Consider the following 21471-nt stretch of genomic DNA (forward strand, 5'->3'; position numbering starts at 1 on the left):
AATGGAACATCATCTCTTCTGACAGGAGGAGCAGACATCTGAATCAGAATTAGGCAACAGATTAGGCCCTACATTACATTAAGGGCTACATCAAGCAACCACAGTTGCCTCTACAGATCAGCCCAGATAAAGATTAAAAGGAGGGTGAGGAGAATCTATTTCATTTACATGTTTCCTGGTTTTTTTGTCAGTACAGGCCTAAAGAAAGAATTGATGTTTTTTATTTTGTCTTGACTATTTAAGCCCAGCAGGTTGTAGGCTGGTGTTCATACTTGTGATGAGGTAAAACATAAAATAAAACCTTCATGAAACATAAAGAGAAAAAAAAAATGAAGCCTGAAAATGAAAACAATGATAACTTTCTGTCTGAAATTACATCTGAGAAGGTAAATTGTGAAACACAGTTCCTCATAATGACTAAATAAAAATAACTCAGAGCCTCAGGTAGAATTTAAGCAACAAAATCTCAGCTGTAAATCAAAAGGAAATAAACTTCAAGATTTTAACACAGCAAATACACCCAAAAAAGTACAAAATGTAACTTATAATTTGCTGTCATTGAATCTTAGTTATTGGCAAAGATCATCAACAGTCAAAACTAAACTTTCATTTAGCTGTCCTAAGCAGACTGGAAGATGCTGTAGCACTGTTACTTTTCACTCTTAAACATAATACTGAATTACACACAACTTTTGATGGAGAATCTACACAGGGAAGCACAGAAGTAAAGGAATGGTGTTACTGACCACTGAAGCTAACAGTATGGCATAAAGCAAATGCATTCATGACTTAGCAGCTAACATTTACCAAATGGAAAAAAACAAAGCAAAAAAAATTCAAATAAACTTTTAACAGGTCTTACAATGAAACACTTTTGAATAATTTAAACATTACACTGGTTTCCTCCCACTCAGTAAAGCTTTTAGGCACCCTAATTAAAAGCAGTCACATCTTTAACTACACCTCCAATCAAATCATTTTTTTAAAGTTTCCACTGACTTAAATGCTGCTCAGGATGATGAACAGAAAAAGAGAAGCAAGTGAGGCAGCCTTAGGTGAGGCACTTGGCTGAACTGGAGCCACTAAATAAATACAGCACCTGCTGCTGCAAGATTTCTGAACTGTACACAGCTGAGAAAAACAGAAACTCTGCCTTGGAATTAGCACCTCAAGCTATTTTTAAAGGCTTCAGGATGTGACACTTTCCTCACACAGTAAATTCCTGAAAATAGATTGACACGGCAGGGGCAGGGTAACCTTGTACACAAAACACAGCTGGGGAAACCTGGCAGAAACCACCAGCTTCTCAACAAGAGTTTCAAATAAAAGCATCACGTTGTATTTGAAGCTCTGAGAGGAGGTTTGCAGCCTTACACCCAAACTGCTCTATGGATACAGGAGAGTAATTGCAGGGAACCAAAGAGCAGTCATGGCACCCATTTTCAAGTGTTCATGGGCAGAGTACAAAGGCCATTTTAGACACTGAATAAAGAGAACTCTGCATGCAAATAAAAAATGCAAACTGAGTTTAATTTAATCTTCTTAAAACTATTTAAGTAGATATTGTGGTAATTCCAGGTTGATATAGAGAGATCACTTATTAAACTTGAAAACCCTACAAAGGCCTCAGAAAGTGCCATTGCAGGAATGAAACTCAGTAGGTTCCTGGAATTCTGCAGTTGTTCTCAATGCTGTGTTCTGACTTTGCAAGTAGTATTAGATTTATTTTACTAGAGCAGTTCCTAAATAAAATTATGCCTAGTATAGTACACTTTCAAGAAGCTAAATGCTTGATAAAGCTGCTAACCCATAAAGCCATAGAGTTGTGGTTTTTTCATAAGTGCTGGATACACTCCACTCATTAAAAAAAAATTGTCTCATTTTCAAACATTTTTTCTAAAAACTATTTCAGTGCTTTATTATCTTTTCCTAACCTAAAAATCCCTTGCTATATGCAATATTATTTATAGATATTATATATTATACCATATATTATAAATATATAATATTATATATTATTTATCATGTTACCTGCTGTGAAAAACAGAACCCTATCCTCTTGGCAGTGCCATTTATGTAAGTAAAACTTAAGTCCCCTCCCAGGCTTCTGGCTTCAGCAGGACCAAGAGTTACTATAACTTAGGCTTTAGCATGTCACATTTTATCACTTTTCTTGTTCTAGACTTTCCCCAACTGTCCACTTCTGTTCACCTTCAAGCCTTAAACTAGATAGAGTCACTTTTCTTGAAACTGTACTTCTTTTGTTCCCAGGAACAAAAGAAACCCTTCATGCTTTTTTGCAAGTTATGTTGCCTCCATCTATCTTTTGACATTTTTGCAGTGGTCTGATACTGGTGACTCATTTCTCTCCTTTGATGATGAAATATGGCCCCAATATCTCCTATATTTATATTCCCTTCTTTAGGAGTTTTTTCTGAAGTTTGTCATGGAAAAGGTCCTAAGACCAGTAGGGATCTCCTGGGCTCACCCTCCACTATCATTATTATTATTATTACATAATTGCACTGAAAGAATTTCCAAATATAAATCAAGCAAACTTCTCACTCCTGCTATGCCCACTGGCTTCCTTTTCAACAGTCCTGTTGCTGGATAGCTGATTACTTCAAGGGGATTTTTAATAAAAGAATATACCTGTCTAATTTTTAAACATTTTTTTCTTGCAGTATCTGCATCTTTCGTATAGGATTATTTCCTCCTCTTTCATATTTGTAACTCAGAAGTACTTAAGTGCTAGAAAATCATCCGTTCTCAGTCTTCTTTCTAGCAAGCCCCAGCTCATTTATGCAATTTTTGAATGGAAGTTATTCAAAGGCATCTTTGAACTTTCAGAGTATTAGTAAATCCCAAATAATTAATGTTTGTAAAATATAAGGGAACTGACATTAAAAAAAAAAAAATGTTGATTAAGGATTGGTAAAATCATTACCTTAAAGAATTAATTTTTGCAAAAGCTTTTTTGCTTAAGCATTAGGTAAAGTGATATAAAATTAATAAAAATACAAAGAATAGCAAGTGTGTGTGTAGCAGCAAACTAATGCAATTTTAGCAAAAAAAAAAAAAAATTAAAAATTATCACGCTCAGTGGCTGATGCATTTCAGGTAATCAAGATTTTTGTGACTCTGGCTTTTGCCCATGGTCATGTGCAGCTGTGATTCACAAACCTCACTGTGATCTGTGAAACTCCTGTGTGACTTACAAGAGAAAGCAAGCATCAAAAGAGAGAATAATTACAATTTGTTCTTGACATCAAAAGACAAATCAGTTACACATCTATTTCGGATAAGATTCTGTCAGAGAAACACAGAACAAATTAATCCACAACACACTACAGCAGCCAAGAGACACAGAAAGAAGTCATGACACATTACAGTAAATATGAGATATCCTGCCCCTGGTAAAGCAAACCACCAGGAAAAATGTCTGAACCCCAGAAATGGTCCAGTGCTCATGGATTGCTGTCATCATAGTCTGCAATTAACAAAGGCTAAAGTCCAAAATGAAGAACTTTGTAAATTTGTTAACATAATTATTTACCTACAGGATGATACTGAAGGCTTCCAGCATGGTCTTTGAGTTATAGCCAATATAAGAGAGACAGTGAATCAAACATACAAGAGTCAAAACAGGGCTTACCTTGTTGCTGGAAGGGTGCTGACACGTGTAAAGAAAACAGATGGCTCAACTTCTACATGAAGACCTAGTGAAAGGTTCCTGTAATATCCTTCAACATGTCCTGGTCCACCAGAGTACTTAAAATTCAAGATGGCTTCCAGTGTCTAGAGAAATAAAAGTAAATTACTTATTAGCTATATTTCCTTACTGTGCATTTCACAAATTCAGTTCATTTAGACCACAGATGGGATTTACCAGCAAAGTTCCTATGCCCTCAAGAATTTACCTTCCTAACCCATCCATTCCATTATCTAAAAAAAAAAAAGGGGGGGGGGGGGGCAAACAACCAAATAACTGCATTTTAGGTTAACAGTTGTTTTTTTTCCTAATTCTTTCAAAAACTAAGGAGTTCAGAACAAAGTCAGCTGGACTTCCCTTTACAGAATTCCATTTACCATATGTAATTTAAATTTAATTTCAAGAGCTTATTTTTGCTTCAGAACAGTTTAGGGTTTATTAAATGATTTACTCTTCCACACTCAAAAAAATATTCAGCATTTCATCACCTTCATAATCAAATGGAAAACTCAAACTTGTGTGCAGACAGATAAAGATCATACAAAACTAAAAGCATCTGGTATCTGAACAAGTCAGTCTGAACTTAGGTACAGATCTCCATTAGCAGATCAAAACATTTCTCTAGATCTGCAGCATGAACCTTTTCCTTCTTTGATTTTCACAGAACATTACTGGTCACCAAATACCAAAAATGAGGATTATGCTCTTAAGCCTTTACTTCTGTGATGAAACTCTGGGTCCCCAGCACATGGGAAGCTTCCCAGTACACCAGTCCCCATGTTACCAACAGTGTTCAGTCTCAGAAAAACCATTAATTCACTCAAATGAGACTATTTGCTGGAAGCAAGGTAAGAATTTGGGAAGCACCACTGGATTCTTTCCCAGCTCTTATTCTGGCCCCCAGGCAGCTGATATTATCAAGCAATAAAAATAAATAAAATAAATAAGTAAAAATAAATAAATATTTTTTAAATTAAATTAAAAAAAAATAGGTACAGACAGATGTCCACCCTAACATGGACACTGAGCAACCTGATCTAGTGGGAGGTGTCCCTGTCCATGCAGAGGGGGTTGGAACTGGGTGATCTTCAAGGTCTCTTCCAACCCAAACCATTCTATGAATTCTACCATATTATGCAAAGGCTAAGTCTAGAAGGACAGAGTGTTTTCTTAAAAAGGTTTAGGAACACTACTTAACTTTGGTTAGTTTTTAGCTATTTCTTTAGTCAAGCAAACAAAAAACACTACATACCTCAGTTCAACAAGTTATCTAGGAAACAAATTATATTTAGCAGATGCCATCAATCCATAGATTGCTAAAAATACTCTCCCTTTCAGTTGAAGATTTACCAACATTTTATGAAACCTGTTTATTTTTTTCCATAAGCTCTAAGGAACAATCAACAGATTTTCTAACTCACAAAGAACAGCTATGTTTGATACCATTCTGTTTCTGGCTGAAAGAGCAGAAACACAGGTAGAATCAATCTGTTAAAATAATCACAAACCAGTGATTTAAAGAACACCAAAATCAAGAGTTTAATAATTTACTGCATGTGCATACTTAAATGTTTTGCCTATTTCCAGCTTGCTTTTAAGCAAAGTGGGCTAACTCCAAATCCTAATTTAGTTTCATTAAAATTCATGAGTCACCTCATAATACAAATACAAACCTTCACTGTGCACTCTGGACATAGCCATCTACTCTGTTTATTCCCATTCCTAATTTTTAATTAATGAACTCAAGTTTGTGCCATGTCAGGACTGCTAATCAATATTAAATTTAAAAAAAAAAACAAAACCACCCAAATGCAAACCCATTCAAAACATCACCCATTCTAATTAACCAGTTGGACCACTCCATAAATATCAGACCTAGAGCCCACAAGTAGAGGGATCTGGCACTGCTTCCATCATGATGTGAGAATGGACTTTTATTTCAATTAGGAAAGCTGTGAAAACTCCAATTATGTATGTTCTGTGTTATTGCTGCAATACTGACAGCATCCTGCTTGGGAAAGCTGCTGTGGTACAGACCCATGGCTCATTCCACAGAGGACCATGGCAAAAAGGCAGCTTTATTAAGCCCAGTCCCATATAATTATAGGTAAGACCTGTAATGACCTTGACTTTCTGACCTTGAAAGAGAAGAGTTAGTTACTGAACATTAATGAATTAATGTCATTAATGAGTAGAAGAGTTTAAGGGCATCCCCATAACCATCTATCCTGGCTTGGGCCAGGATAAAGGTGATTTTCTGTCTTGGACTTTTGCTTTCAGCTGAGTCTCTTGGAAGGAGCTGCACTTGCTGAAATGAACAGCAAGTTTCTCAGGCAGTGTCTGCTGCTGGGACTGATCCCACTCGAGGTTTAGAGTTCCAGCTGGAGAATGGGGTGCAGAACCAAGGCCACTGCTCAGCTCTGAGGAACATTTTGCCCTCCAGAAGGAGTAAAGAGGTCACACCTGCAGCCCTCCTTTGGGGAGGAACAGACAAGATAGATGACAGAATTGACCAAACAGAGGATTCCATCCCATACACCTCATATTCAGTATAAATTGGAGGGATCATGAGAGCCAAGCCAGCTTCTGGCTTCCTGGCCTTCCTGCCTTTCCTGCTTCCCTTTCTTCACCCGTTCCCTGTTTCCTTCAGCATCCTGGGAGGATTCCATCCATTCCTCTGCCTGTGCTCCTGATCCATGCCAGCCTGAATCTGTCTGTTCCTGCCTCCAGCTCTCCACTGCTGCTGACCCCAGGAGTCCAGCCTGGACTTTCCCAGGGCTGCCCTGCAGCCTCGGTGGGGATGGGAGAGTTATTGGGGGAAAGGGGGGAGGAACCTGGGATCAATTTTCCTGTAGATTTGTATATATTTAGTAATTTTTCCTATTTATCATTACTGTTTTACTAAAGCTGTGTAGTTTAGTTCCCAACCCATCAGTCTCTCTCCCTTATTCTCTCTCCTTTCTTTATCAAGGAGGAGAGAGAGATTAACAGAGAGCGTCTGTTACTCGGTTTAATTGCCAGGCCAGTGTTAAACCCTGACATCATGGTCCCTGCTAAAGGAAAGAATTTGTCAAAGAAAACTCAGTGATGAACCTGTGTGTGTCCCACACCCCCCCTTCCCCCCAAGGAACAGAGAAAAGGAAGCACAGTGGCCTTACATTTATCTGGACATCAGTAGGACATCTCACCCAAAATGCAGGATCTAATTAGGGACATTTAACATTAAGGACACCAGAGATTTTGAGTATCTCTGAGAGCCCCAGAACACCCAAAGCTAAACACCTCCTCTGGCCATGAGGATTTGCAGGGTTCCTAGGAATGTGCACACAAGTACAAAGATAAAACATCAGACTTCACACCAGGAGTTTAGGTGTATCTGTAGAGGGAGAGAATGACTGAAGGAAGTAATTTTTTTTCAGGAGCTTTCAGGTAATAGGAGACAGTTTTATTGCTTAGGACCCATGTAATATGAACAGAATATATATAAAAAAACCCAAACATAAAAACAAACAACAAATTCAATCTCCTTTAAGCCCCTCTACACACATATCCCTTGGAAAGGACTCCACATACACTATGAAAGATTGATTTTCTACCTCTAGGACAGAAAAAAACCAAAAGAAATTCCACACTTTATGAACTTACAAAGCTCCAATTTAAAACAATTTACCACTCTCTCCCATAGCACCTGTACAGGAGAATGATCCAAATCCTACAGCCCCCAACTTAAATAATGTTGTATCCTCACTCCAGCAGCCTTGTCAAACCTACACAGATAACAAACTGAGCTGCACATTTTACTCATCTTTACAGATTCCAATAGAATTTATTAGATTTCTCCAATCTGCATCACTGCAGACCAAGACCAAGCAGCAGGGTGTCCTTAGGAATTTTGCCTGCGGATGATCCATAAAAAGAAAAGGAAGGAAGGAAGGATGGAGTACACCAACTCTGAGGGCAGGCAGCCAAGGGAAGAAGCCAGTTGTTAGCTGAACATATCTGGAATTCAGAATATCTATGGGCTAGAGTCAGGACTGCTGATTTTTATTTAGCAGAGTTGCATCCTGGAAACTCAGAAGTTTGAATAGTTTAACCTGCATGATGATTTCATCTTGATACTTTGGATTTTTATTGCTTCATCAGTGCTTCCTTCTGTTGTAAAAGAAAAGGAATCCAAAGTCTTTCTGAGTTCAGGTTACTGATGACAAGACTCAATCAACAGTGTTAGATATTAATACATCCCTGCTACACTGACAAAAAATATTTTACAGATAAACTATCCAAAAATTACCATTTTGGTTTCTCTCATGCATTTTGCCCACAAGCATATTTTTTGCATGGAGCAGGTATGAGTTTTTTAATTAAAAAAAAAAAAAAATCAGTCTCTCCAGTTTATTCATGGAATCCTTCCCATATTCACTTTCAGATTAAATTCATATAATGTGTTGGGCTGGAAGGGACATTTAAAGGTCACCCTGCAGTGAGCAGGGACATCTTTAACTAGATCTGGTTGCTCAGAGCCCCATCAAACCTAACCTTGAATGTCTCAAGGCATGGATGGGGCCTCCTCTCTGGGCAACCTGTGCCAGTGTCTCCACCACCCTCACAGGAAAGAACTAATATAATGTCTCATCTAAATCTGCCCTGCTCCAGTTTAAGACCATGACCCCTCATCTATCCCTACAAATCTTTTTAAACAGACTCTCCCCAGCTTTCTTCCAGGCTCTCTTCAGGCTCTGGAAGATGCTCTTAGGTCTCCCTGGATCCTTCTCTTTTCCAGGCTGAACAACCCCAACTCTCTCAGCTTGGCTCCACAGCTCCATCCCTTTGATAATTTCTGTGGCCCTCCTCTGGATCCAATCCAACACATCCATGAATTGGAATAAAAACCCCAAAATTTAGAGAAGAACTGCTATTTGAATACCACTATGGCACTAATGAAATGCAAAACATTGGGTACTAAAGTTTCCTAACTAAATGGCCATGATTTCCCTCAACAGTGACTCTGAACAGCAACTTTCCATATACTGATTTTAACTGCTGATTCAAAGAATTACAATCCATAACAGAAATAAATTCTTTCTACTTTACTACTATAGTACTGACAACCCAAAAATGGACAGTAAAATATAAAGAGAAATTGCCATACAAGACTACAGAATATTTCTGTTATACAGAAGCCAGAACATCACTGATTGAAAACAGATCTTCCAAAACAGCTAAAGACACAAAAAACATAAATGAAGAGGAAAAGAGCAGGGATGAAGGGGATTTCTTGTGCTGAGAAGTTAAATATGGTGCTCAATCCTTTCTGAATGCTTGCTCACATGTAAAGGATTCACTGACTATAGAGAGAGAAAGAAGCTTTACACTGAGAAAGTGCTCAAAGGTATGTGTAGCAGATAATCACTATTTGAGCTTAAAAAATTGATTTATGCCAAGAGGATGTGAGGGTAGCTGTAACTCAAGGATACATGAATGTAGAGAAATAAGATAAATCAGGTGCCTCGAATTGCCAGTGAGTGGGTGTGAGTCCACCTGTGCCTGATTAGGACAGGCCCCTATTGGGCATGAGCAAGATCAGAGGGCCAATAAAGGTGGAACACACACCCACAGAGGAAAGCTCAGCTCACTCTGGTGCGAGGCATGGAGAGGCCAGCAGCTCCTTGAGCCTCTGGAGCAAGAAAGGATCTTCCCGCTGCACTTCTACCCTGGAAGCGCTGTGTGGTGGCTGGAGTCCTGGAAGAGACCAGCAGCTCGTCGAGCTTCAGGAGCAAGAATGGCTCCTCCCGCTACATTTGGTGGAGAATGCGGGCAACATAAAGAAGCAGCAGTGTGAGAAGCTGGCAACAGGAACATTATCCCCGATTTGAAAAAATGCCTGGGCTAACACTCTCCCTGAAAGGTATGACCAGCAAGCTCTTTGGTTTGGAAACCCCTGAACAGAGGGAAGCCAAGATAAGGATTCTCTCTTTGGAAACCCCTGAGCGGAGGGAAGCTAGGAGGATGGAATCTCATGGTATGGAATCCCACGGAGGAAAAAGAAAAAAAATATATAAAAAAGTAAAAGTAAATAAAAGTAAAAGTATGGAATCCCACGAAGGAACCAGAAACCCATGAGGAACCAGAAATCTCTTTGGAAACCCCTGAGCAAAGGAAAGCCAAGAGAAGGATTCTCTCTTTGGAAGCCCCTGAGCAGAGGGAAACCAAGAGAAGAGCAGAAACAGGAGGGAGAAGAACAAAAGGTAGAGACTTTGTGAAAAAGTACCTGGGCTGACATTTGGTTGCCTAAGCTAGGGTTAAAATCCTGTAAGTTATAAGTGTATTTTTGTAAAAAATCCTGTATGTATGTGAAAAAGTCCTGTACTCGGGGCCCCCTCGATGCTCTTAGCTGAGTGTCCTGCGGGGCCTGAAGAAAAATCCTGTATGTCTGTATTCTGTGCGCCCCCTCGATGCTCTTAGCTGAGTGTCCCACGAGGCCCGAAGAAAAAATGTGTATTTTTGTGTAAAAAATCCTGTGTGTCAGTAGGTATTTTTGTGTAAAAAATCCTGTGTGTCAGTGTATTTTTGTAAATGTGTATTTTTGTGTAAAAAAATCCTGTGTCAGTAGAAAAAAAAAATGTGTATGTTTAAAAATCCTGTATGTTTGTTAAAATGTCTGTAAGCTAGGGCAAACCGGGAAAGCTTTACGAAGAAAAAAAAAAAAAAAAGGGGGAAATGTAGAGAAATAAGATAAATCAGGTGCCTTGAATTGCCAGTGAGTGGGTGTGAGTCCACCTGTGCCTGATTAGGACAGGCCCCTACTGGGCATGAGCAAGGCCAGGGGGCCAATAAAGGTGGGACACACACCCACAGAGGAAAGCTCAGCTCACTCTGGTGCGAGGCATGGAGAGGCCAGCAGCTCGTCGAGCCCCTGGAGCAAGAAAGGCTCTTCCCACTACACTTCTACCCTGGAAGTGCTGTGTGGTGGCTGGAGTCCTGGAAGAGACCAGCAGCTCATCGAGCTTCAGGAGCAAGAATGGCTCCTCCTGCTACACATGAATCCACCTGCAGAGATGCCATCATTGTATGCTGTATGGGCAGGAAAATAAACATTCCATAGAAGAACACAAGTATCAGCTTAGTTTAATCTTCGCAACTCTCATAATTAGGCTGGGTTTAAGAAAAACTCTTCAAGATAATGAGAAGAACTAAAAGAGACTTTGTTTACAAAAGTAGGAAGAATTATTAAACAACAACATTAGATACAATCAACAAATTAACTAGCGATTATTAACCAACAACATTATATAATATCAACAAATTAACTACCAATATGAGAATAATACACATCATAGGTGAATTAGGAGTCAGGAAGTGATATTAATTTTAATGAGTAAACAATTAATAAAAGGCTTATGCACCTTCCTCACTGATGAAAAATACTTTTATGCATCCACATTTCCAGTTCTGTAAAGTTCACAGAGTTGGAAACAGCTCAGGTCAGGAGACTCTAGGTCTAATTCTCACATCATCCAGTTTGCCTACTGGATTTCTATTACCTTCATTTCTACAGAACTTTACTAGCAATGACTCTGATTTTACCATTGTATACATCTTGCAACTAGAAGAACCAGAAGATTCTGGTTTATAATATTTCTTCTTACAGTGCTATATCCCCACACAGACTGAATTTTGTATTTCAGATAAGAAATCAAGGTTTTGGCCTCTTTTTTTCTTTTTCCAGACTGGAATATTAATTTGGGAAATATTTATTTTAATACATTTCACAATTAAATTGATAATTCATATTATGTATATGTATTTGTTAACAAAAGCTCACATATATTGCACTTTCAGGTCTTTTCTAAATTCCCTGAGTACAGTAAAAATGATACTAAGTAGATCTCAACATTAAATGCCAGAGGAAACATCAGTACTTAGCTACAGGCATTTTGCTCCTGAGACTCTGCACACTGATTGGAATATCTATGAAGAAATACCAGAAGGTACCACTGCAGGCTCCCTGTTAAGATATTAAACAACAACAAAAACAAAAAACTACCATGCAGAACAGACTAAAAATACATAAATTCATAAATATTTCCTTTTTGGTTTCTGAACTGAGTGTTATTTCCCATAGGATTAGGACTTGAAATTCGAAAAAGAACTTTTCCTAGGTAATCTTCAAGTAGGTTTTCTTTCAAAAACACACAAACAAAAACTGCTTCCTAACTGTAAACATCTTTTCTTCCCATCATGATTTTTAATCCCATCATGATCTTCTTGTTTCTCATGCAAAGGAGCACTGGCAAGAGATGCTCCATGTATTCATGAGTCTTGAGCCATTCTTTCTGACTTTTAGCCTGTTGCCTCATTGGATATCTTTTGTTTGCTTGTTTGTTGGCTTGGTTCTCTTTTCCTTAAAGAGACTATAAATCCTAATTTTGATAAATTCTCTCCTTCTCTGACCACTCCACTACAATATTCAGCTCTAATGGGCCAATAGGTGATATTCATCAGTTAAAGAGAAACAAAAATGTACTCGTTCCACCAGCTCCATCTCACAAAGGGCACCAGGAGATCTCTCTACTAAATCAATTTCTTCTCTTAGATGCCATGCTTAAATCCTTTCCAGAGCTCTGGGGGCTGTGCAAATAATCAAGGATCAGGAATTTCAGCTGCCTAACTGTAACTAATTAAATCATCTGGCAGAAGCAAAGAGAAAATTAGTTTCTCACATTAACCACACTCTGTTCAACAGCAGCAGGTAACTTGGGCAATAAATATGCCAGGCACAGGTCAGCAGCCCAGCTGAAGTTGTGCTCTGAGTACCAACACTGCTGGCCCAGACAGCAACTCACAGCCCTGGTGTCCTGGTTTGGGCCAGGATAAAGGTGATTTTCTGTCTTGGACTTTTACTTTCAGCTGAGTCTCTTGGAAGGAGCTGCACTTGCTGAAATGAACAGCAAGTTTCTCAGGCAGTGTCTGCTGCTGGGACTGATCCCACTCGAGGTTTAGAGTTCCAGCTGGAGAATGGGGTGCAGAACCAAGGCCACTGCTCAGCTCTGAGGAACATTTTGCCCTCCAGAAGGAGTAAAGAGGTCACACCTGCAGCCCTCCTTTGGGGAGGAACAGACAAGATAGATGCCAGAACTGACCAAACAGAGGATTCCATCCCATACACCTCATACTCAGGTTAAATAGGAGGGATCACAAGGGTCAAAGCCCTTCCTGCTTCCCCTTCTTCCCCTCTCCCTGTTTGCTTCAGCATCCTGGGAGGATTCCATCCCTTCCTCTGCCTGTGCTCCTGATCCATGCCAGCCTGAATCTGTGTGTTCCTGCCTCCAGCTCCCCACTGCTGCTGACCCCAGGAGTCCAGCCTGGACTTTCCCAGGGCTGCCCTGCAGCACGTGAGGTGCTGACATGAGAGTTATTTGGGGAAAGGGGGGAGGAGTTTGGTATCAATTTTCCTGTATATTTGTATATATTTAGTCATTTTTCCTATTTATCATTACTGTTTCATTAAAGCTGTGTAGTTTCCAACCCATCAGTCTCTCTCCCTTATTCTCTCTCCTTTCTTTTTCAGGGAGGGGCATTAATAGAGAGCATCTGTTATTTGGTTTAATTGCCAGGGCAGTGTTAAACCCTGACACTTGGGTACAGCCACGCAGAGCTGATGCCATCTCCTGCCCTTTGCCATTCCATAGTTTCCTCCCTGCTCTCCCCAGGGCTGTCATCCTCACCCAGTCCTGGCAGGGCCCCTGTGGTGCTTCAGACTGCAAACCAACTTTACAAGCAGGTCACTCAAGATCTCCTCTGCTCCTTGCTGCCTCAGCCCACTCCTATTTCTTCCCTCTCATTCACCCTGAGAATCTGTGTAGTTTATCCTCAGCTGCACAGCACTCAGTTCCCACAGAGTGGAAGAGAGTTTTTTTGCTCTAACCACATGAAACTTTTGGTCCTATGTAGCTCCACAGCTCAATTTGCCATCCCTAAAGTCAAAATTCCCTGGCCTGAGCATTACCAAACAAAACCCTCCCAAAAGGTCTGATCTTGGAGACTGCAAGCTTTCAAATCCAAGCACATGGGATATGCAGCTCCAGCACCACAGCTCATGAAGATGGGCAGTAGAATGGACACAGTTGAATCTTTTTTTCAGGGAAAGACCAGAATGTGAGCACTGGGAGAGAAACAGAGATGCCTTTGTAGCTGAAGACAAAGATGAGACTCAAGCATGAGAAGCTTCCAGCCCTTGGACCCAATCTGTGTATGCAAAGGCTGTGTCTATGTTTAGAGCTGTTCCCATGAAAACATTCAGCCCTAGCATTTAGAAATTCTACTCATTTGGCTACCAAAATAAAATCAGTAGTCCCTGGGCTGCAGCAAAAGAAGCAGCCTGGCCATGGAGATAGGCTGAGAGAGTTGGGGTTGTTCAGCCTGGAGAAGAAAAAGCTTTGGGGAGGTCATATAGTGGCACTCCAGCTCTTGAAGGGGCCATGGAAAGCTGGGGAGGAACTTTGGACATGGAATGAAAGGAAAAGGGGTAATGGCATTTAGGACATTTAGATTAAACATTAGAAAGAAATTTTTCACTATAAGGGTGGTGAGACACTGGCACAGGTTGCCCAGAGAAGCTGTGGATGCTCCATACCAGGAAATGTTCAAGGCCAGGTTGGATGGGGCTTGGAGCAACCTGGTCTGGTGGGAGGTGTCCCTGCCCATGACAGGGAAGTTGGGACTGGATGATCTTTAAGGTCCCTTCCAACTCAAACCATTTTATCATTCTATGAAAAACAAATACTCGTGATTTTTGCCTCCTTTATCCATCGCTGAATCTGCAGTCTATGATTCCACAAGGCAATCAGACAAAGGATAAAATCTGTATAAAAATCAGGCTTAAAGGATAAAGCCTTTATTAAAAAATGAGGTTTAAAAGCAGTGTTGAGAGAATTAACATGTGCCCTTATGTATACAAGCTAAATATCCTCCTGCCCACTTGTTCCCAGGAGGATAGGAAAAAAAAAACCACACACACCCACATCAATAAGTAGGAAAAGCAGAGTAATTGCTGACTAGCTAGTTAACTAGCTACTAACTGCTGACTCCCATCTAATAGCAAAAAACCCCAAAAAACAAAAAACTAAGTGTAGTAGCATCAGATTACTACTATACCATGCTGTTGCTGAGAGCTAAGCAAAGCACAGCATGGCTGAAAGCTGAATGCTGTCAAGACAGACTTTCTGGTTTCTGAGCTACACACACTTCTTATCATTGACAAAACTCAGACCAGAATGATCTGGATGGTATTTTCAAAGCTGCTCCTGTTCAGGAATTCATATCATTCCCTCAAACACTTAGACCTTCCTTTTCTCCAGGTACTGGTATTGAAAGAGGAGAGAAGTAGAATATGTTGTGGTAAGAAGAGCTCCAAGCTTTTACCTCCCAAGGTTTATTTCAAGCTGAGTACCATTCCAAAAGTGAAAATAAATTAGTCCTCCCTGATGCCTTTAGTATCTGGCACCAGTCTTTGGCTGACAAGAAATGTACACAGTAAGGACTGAAGAGCAATAGGGCAACAACAATAATGCAGTACATGAAGTTTTTATACCCATGGAAAACACAAATTCCTAAAAAATAAATTACACCATAAATTGAATTTTTAAATGCAAATAACTTGGGAATGCAAATAAGTGAGGGAATGAATGTGCAGTGCTATTCCTCAGTGGAGAATACTAGTCTCTCCCTTTACAGCTAACCTGCCTGATTTTCTGATACATAAAATATACTTCAGGTTTTCTGACACAACCCTCTTCTTTAGCTAAAAAAAAAAATTCTGTATTTTTGAGAAAGTAAACAGGCAAAAAAGGAGAGAAAGTACCTATACATTATTCTGAATGCAAATTATGAAGCAAATCTAAATCCACATAGAATTCCTCATTGTCCCCATATAGGACAAGGAGACATTCCCACTAGATATTGTTCCTTAGAGCACCAAATACTGAAGCAATTGATAGCAAGAGTCCTGATACATGTATTATAAAAAGGATATGCATATGTAATCATCTTGTAGTGCATATGTAATCATCCTCCAGGACTAAACTGCAGCAAGCATCCTCCATACTAATTTTTCTCCTCTGTATTCCACTAAAGATGTACATGGCAGCTACAAAAGCTGGGGTAAAATTGTTAATAACTGATAAAGCAAGGAAATAAATTTTGCCACTGCACTAAGTCCCACCTTTTTATACACAGGTACAAACAAAGTCTGCATTATTATTCCTGTTAAGCTACTTTATCAGTCTAAAGCAAAATTAAACATAATTTTTAGGACATGTGTTAATCAGGTGAATTTACACAACCTGCCTATTGAACAAGCTGCCTGTTGTGTTCACGCTCCGGTGCAGTTTTACTGGAGGACACCTTCTGCATACACACTGACTTCCAGCAGCAATTTCTGCAGCACACCAATGTTTATCCAGCTCATCCATCTACCCTCACGTCTAGTTAAGCCCTTGAACACTGAAACTGCTGCATCCCTTTGTAAAAATAGCACAATGGCAATGACAAGAAGCTGATGCTAAATATAGCTCCTGCCAACCTATGCCGGGAATTAAATGCTACATTTTTCCCCCTCCCCAGTCCTAAAATCACTAAGCTTCAACAAAGAATATCTAGTGCATACACACAGGAGCTCAATAAATCCCCCTTAAGCTTACAAGGCATATTCTGAATCTGTGCTAGCTAAAAATAGCTGTGTTTATAATGAGAATGGAGATGTGAGCAGAATAATACTAAGGTTTAAAGGCAGGCAAGCTATAGTCATTCAGCATTAATGAATAGGGTGAATCAAAGGTCATTCTAGCAAGCAGACAGACAGATTGACAGATAAAATACATCACACAGCTCTCTTTTATTGGAGAGCATTAAACTGGGTACTTTTTAAAGGGTTTTGCAGCCAAACATTTTCAAGTTATTCTGTGTGCATTTTTTTTTTTTAGCTAGAACTCAAGTTGTTACTTCCAAAAGATGGGAGTATACAGCATTATTCCTCTGGATAATATTCCCTTCTAGAGTTCAGTTTCCCTTGGGAAATAAAATACATACTTCTTGTTGTAAAATTAATCACAGAACTCTGTTTTCTTTAATCAAAGGCAAATTGCATTCAGACCTCCAGGGCAGTAATGCTGCAGCCAAAACCTCCAATGGCTGATCCATAGCAACTGCCTGGAGGTTTTCCCTCTGTTGCCTTCAACACAAGCACTACTACTGCAGCCATCACTGAATGTCATTCTTGGCTGAGATACAGATGAGAGATTAAAAATAATTTAAACAGCATTAATTTTTACATGGAATATCCCCATCAAGGTTTTTCTTTCTACTGACACTAAACTGCAGGACCTCTTAGGAAAATGGGTGCTAGGAAACATGGCAGTCTTGCTTTCTGCTCTTGGAAGACCTGAAGGAATGGAGGGGGAAGTCATCAAGAATGTTCTTCAACTTCCCCCAATTATGAAATCTCGCCCTGCTTTTCAAGTAGGAAGATACAAAAGGAAAGTAAATTCAATGAAAAAGGCAAGTAAATTCAGTACAAAAGGAAAATAAATTCAATGCAAAAGGAAAGTAAATTCAGCGATAGATTTTGATGGTCACACACAAACCCCTTTCAAAAGGGAAATTCCTGTATGTAGAGACCAACAACTCAGCCTGGTTCTCCCAGCACCAGCAGTGTAACACATTGATGGCTGCAAAGAATCATAGAATCATAGAATTGGCTGGGTTGGAAGGGACCTCAGAGATCATCAAGTCCAACCTTTGGTCCACTACTGCTGCAGTTCCCAGCCCATGGCACTGAGTGCCACATCCAGTCTCTTTTGAAATATCTCCAGACACAGAGAATCCACTACTTCCCTGGGCAGCCCATTCCAATGTCTGATCACCCTCTTCCTAAAGAAATTCTTTCTAATATCCAACCTAAACCTCCCCTGGCACAACTTGAGACCGTGCCCTCTTGTCTTGCTGAGAGTTGCCTGGGAAAAGAGACCAACCCCCCCCGGCTCCAACCTCCTTTCAGGGAGTTGTAGAGAGTGATGAGGTCTCCCCTGAGCCTCCTCTTCTCCAGCCTGAACACCCCCAGCTCCCTCAGCCTCTCCTCATAGGATCTGTGCTTGAGTCCCTTTACCAGCCCAGTTGCCCTCCTTTGGACCCGCTCCAGGACCTCGATATCCTTCCTAAACTGAGGGGCCCAGAACTGGACACAGGACTCAAGCTGTGGCCTCCCCAGCACTGAGTACAGGGGCAGAATCCCTTCCCTGGACCTGCTGGCCACACTGTTCCTGATCCAGGCCAGGATGCCATTGGCCTTCTTGGCCACCTGGGCACACTGCTGGCTCATGTTCAGCTTCCTGTCGATCCAGACTTCCAGGTCCCTTTCTGCCTGGCTGCTCTCCAACCACTCTGTCCCCAGCCTGTAGCAAAGAAGCACCATGGGATGTATTTCCTCACTGAAACCTGTTCATTACAGCCTGTAATCCCCAAGAGTAAAGGCACAGGATGCTGGCAGGTATCTTTTCACTAAAAGTAGACCCACCTCACAAGCTGGGTAAAACCAACTCTTGGGCATAACAGTGCAAAAAACATCCATTCATAACAGCAGGAAAAAAAAAAATAAAACAAGTGCTGCCCAAGGGACTTCCCAGTTAAGAATGACACATCAAATCAATGTGGCTTCTCATTCACAGGTCACACTTCTGACAGACTGAGCACACTGCTTTTTTTAATCACCATCCACCACCTCTTGCTATTGCAGACCCAAGAATCATTACTATTTATTCAGTGTGTATTGAGTGAAGCAAGTGAGAATTTTAGAAAGCTGTATGACACCAGTAGTGTTTGCAAGTGTGAGTACAAGCTTAATTCTCTTTCCCCTCAAAGACAGGAATAAAAGTAACATCACTAAGACTGAATGAGCTCATATGCAACAACACAAAGTCTTTGGGTAACACAATGAAATCATTCGGTATTACTTTTTCATGCCAGACATTTTGACACTGTTCCACACTTCCTCAACATTGATCCATCCCTTCTCTGTTCTCTTCTACCATGTCCTTGGTGAGAAAAGGGGATGAGACTCCACATAAAGTGGGGTGAACACAGAATCACAGAATTGTGATGGCTGGTAAGCACCACATCCAACCATCAACCCCTCCCCCTCAAAAAGCAAAACAAAACAAAATAAAACCCCATGTCCACTAAAGCCTGATCTACATATCATCTACAAAGTTTATAAATACCTTCAGAGATGGTGACTCTACCACCTCCCTGGGCAGCCCATTCCAGCACCTGACTACTCTCTTAGTAAATAAATCATTCCTAAAATCAGTCTAAACTTACCCTGATGCAACTTGAGCCCATTTCCTTCAGTTCTATTGTTATTCACTTGAGAGAAGAGGCCATCACCCATGTCCCTACAGCCTCCTTTCAGGTAGAGAACAATTTTCAGGTAGAGAGCAATTCCCCTCAGCCTCCTCCAAACTAAATAATTCCCAATTCCATCAGCCTCTCCTCACAGGACTTGTTCTCCAGACTCTTCCCCAGCTTGGCTGCCATTCTCTGAACTCACTCCAGCCCCTCAATGGCTTTCTTGTAGCGAGGGGCCCAGTACTGAACCCAGCACTCGAGCTGTGGTCCTCACTAGTGCAGGGTTCAGGGCTACAATCACTTCCCTGCTCCTGCTGGCCATGCTATCCCTGATACAAGCCAGGATTCTGGTGGCCTTCTTGGCCACATGGGCACACTGCTGGCTCATTATTTGAGTGGGTGTCGATAAACAACCCCTGGTCCTGTTCTGCATGGCAGCTTTCCAGTCAAGGTCCAAGCCTGTAGTGTTGTGTGGGGTTCTTGTGACCAAAATGCAGGACCCAGCACTTGGCTTTGTTAAACCTCCTGCAACTGTCCCCACTCCAGGGGCACTCTGTGCTGGGTTAGGAACTGGCTGGAGGGCCGGGTCCAGAGTGTGGTGCTGAACGGTGCTGATCCAGTTGGCAGCCGGTCACTAGTGGTGTCCCCCAGGGATCAGTGTTGGGCCCAGTTCTCTTTAATATCTTTATTGATGATTTAGATGAGGGGATTGAGTCCATCATCAGCAAATTTGCAGATGACACTAAGCTGGGGGGGAGTGTGGATCAGCTGGAAGGCAGGAGGGCTCTGCAGAGGGACCTGGACAGACTGGAGAGTTGGGCTGATTCCAATGGGATGAGGTTCAACACAGCCAAGTGCTGGGTCCTGCGCTTTGGCCACAACAACCCCATGGGGAGCTCCAGGCTGGGCACAGAGTGGCTGAGAGCAGCCAGGCAGAAAGGGACCTGGGAGTCTGGATTGACAGGAAGCTGAACATGAGCCAGCAGTGTGCCCAGGTGGCCAAGAAGGCCAATGGCATCCTGGCCTGGATCAGGAACAGCGTGGCCAGCAGGTCCAGGGAAGGGATTCTGCCCCTGTACTCAGTGCTGGGGAGGCCACAGCTTGAGTCCTGTGTCCAGTTCTGGGCCCTTCAGTTCAGGAAGGAGATTGAGGTCCTGGAGCAGGTTGGCAACTGGGCTGGTGAAGGGACTCAAGCACAGACCCTATGAGGAGAGGCTGAGGGAGCTGGGGGTGTTCAGGCTGGAGAAGAGGCAGCTCAGGGGAGACCTCATCACTCTCTACAACTCCCTGAAAGGAGGTTGGAGCCAGGGGGGGGTCGGGCTCTTCTCCCAAGTAACTACCAGCAAGACAAGAGGGCACGGTCTCAAGTTGTGCCAGGGGAGGTTTAGGTTGGACATTAGAAAGAATTTCTTTAGGAAGAGGGTGATCAGACATTGGAATGGGCTGCCCAGGGAAGTAGTGGATTCTCCATCCCTGGAGATATCTAAAAAGAGACTGGATGTGGCACTCAGTGCCATAGTCTGGTAACTGCAGCAGTAGTGGACCAAGGGCTGGACCTGATGATCTCTGAGGTCCCTTCTAACCCAGCCAATTCTATGATTCTATGAACTGGCATCAGTTCAACCTGCCCAGATCCCTCTGCAGAGCCTTCCTACCTTCCGGCAGATCAACACTCCCACCCCACATACCATCACCTATAAACTTGTTGAGGAAGCATTTTATATAGATCAGTGAAAAAGATATTGAACAAGACCAGCCCCAAAATTGAGCACTGGAGACCACTGGTGACCAGCCAACTATTGGATTTAATTCCACTGACTACAACCTCCTGGGCCAGGGACTAGTTTTTAACTGGGTACAGATGTCTATGCCATGAGCTTCTCTAGGAAAATGCTGTGGGAGAAGGTGTAAAAGGCTTTATTAAAATCCCAGTTGCCCTCTATTCCTTTATTTCTGTTATTCCTAATACTCTGTTTGCCTTTTCTATTACTACTACAAATCAACGTCTTTGTAGAGTGTCTCAAACCTGGCAGATCTCTGGCCTTGATGGCAACAGCTAATTCAGAGCCCATCACTATGCATTTGGATCAATGATGACTTTAGTCTCAAATTTTAACAACACACTTCTATCACAAGATAGTCCTTAAAGTCCGGTTTTCATATATGCTACCCTTGATAAATACAATCCTAATCACCTCAAAATCCAGATTTATGAGTGTGCTGAACAGGACAGGTACAGGAAATTGTGCTGAAGACCTCCCTTCAGAGAGTAAGTGGGCTGCTTATCCTCCTTTAAGCAGCTCTTGACTCTTAATTCACTCTCCACCTTTATCTCACAGCAGATTTATTTCTCTCAAAAA

At 41.4% G+C, this 21471-nt stretch overlaps 1 protein-coding gene across 4 annotated transcripts in view; it reads right to left on the minus strand.

Annotated features, from left to right (window-relative positions):
• Positions 1–21471, minus strand: part of TRAPPC9 (trafficking protein particle complex 9) — a 504673-nt gene that overhangs the window by 331205 nt on the left and 151997 nt on the right. For all 4 annotated transcript variants that reach the window (XM_030445091.1, XM_030445093.1, XM_030445094.1 and 1 more), the window contains one exon: positions 3656–3798. In XM_030445091.1, the coding sequence (XP_030300951.1) occupies positions 3656–3798 (143 nt within the window). The remainder of the gene's footprint in view (positions 1–3655; positions 3799–21471) is intronic.

This window comes from Calypte anna, chromosome 2 (genome assembly GCF_003957555.1).
Source record: "Calypte anna isolate BGI_N300 chromosome 2, bCalAnn1_v1.p, whole genome shotgun sequence".
In the NCBI taxonomy this organism is placed as follows: Eukaryota; Metazoa; Chordata; class Aves; order Apodiformes; family Trochilidae; genus Calypte; species Calypte anna.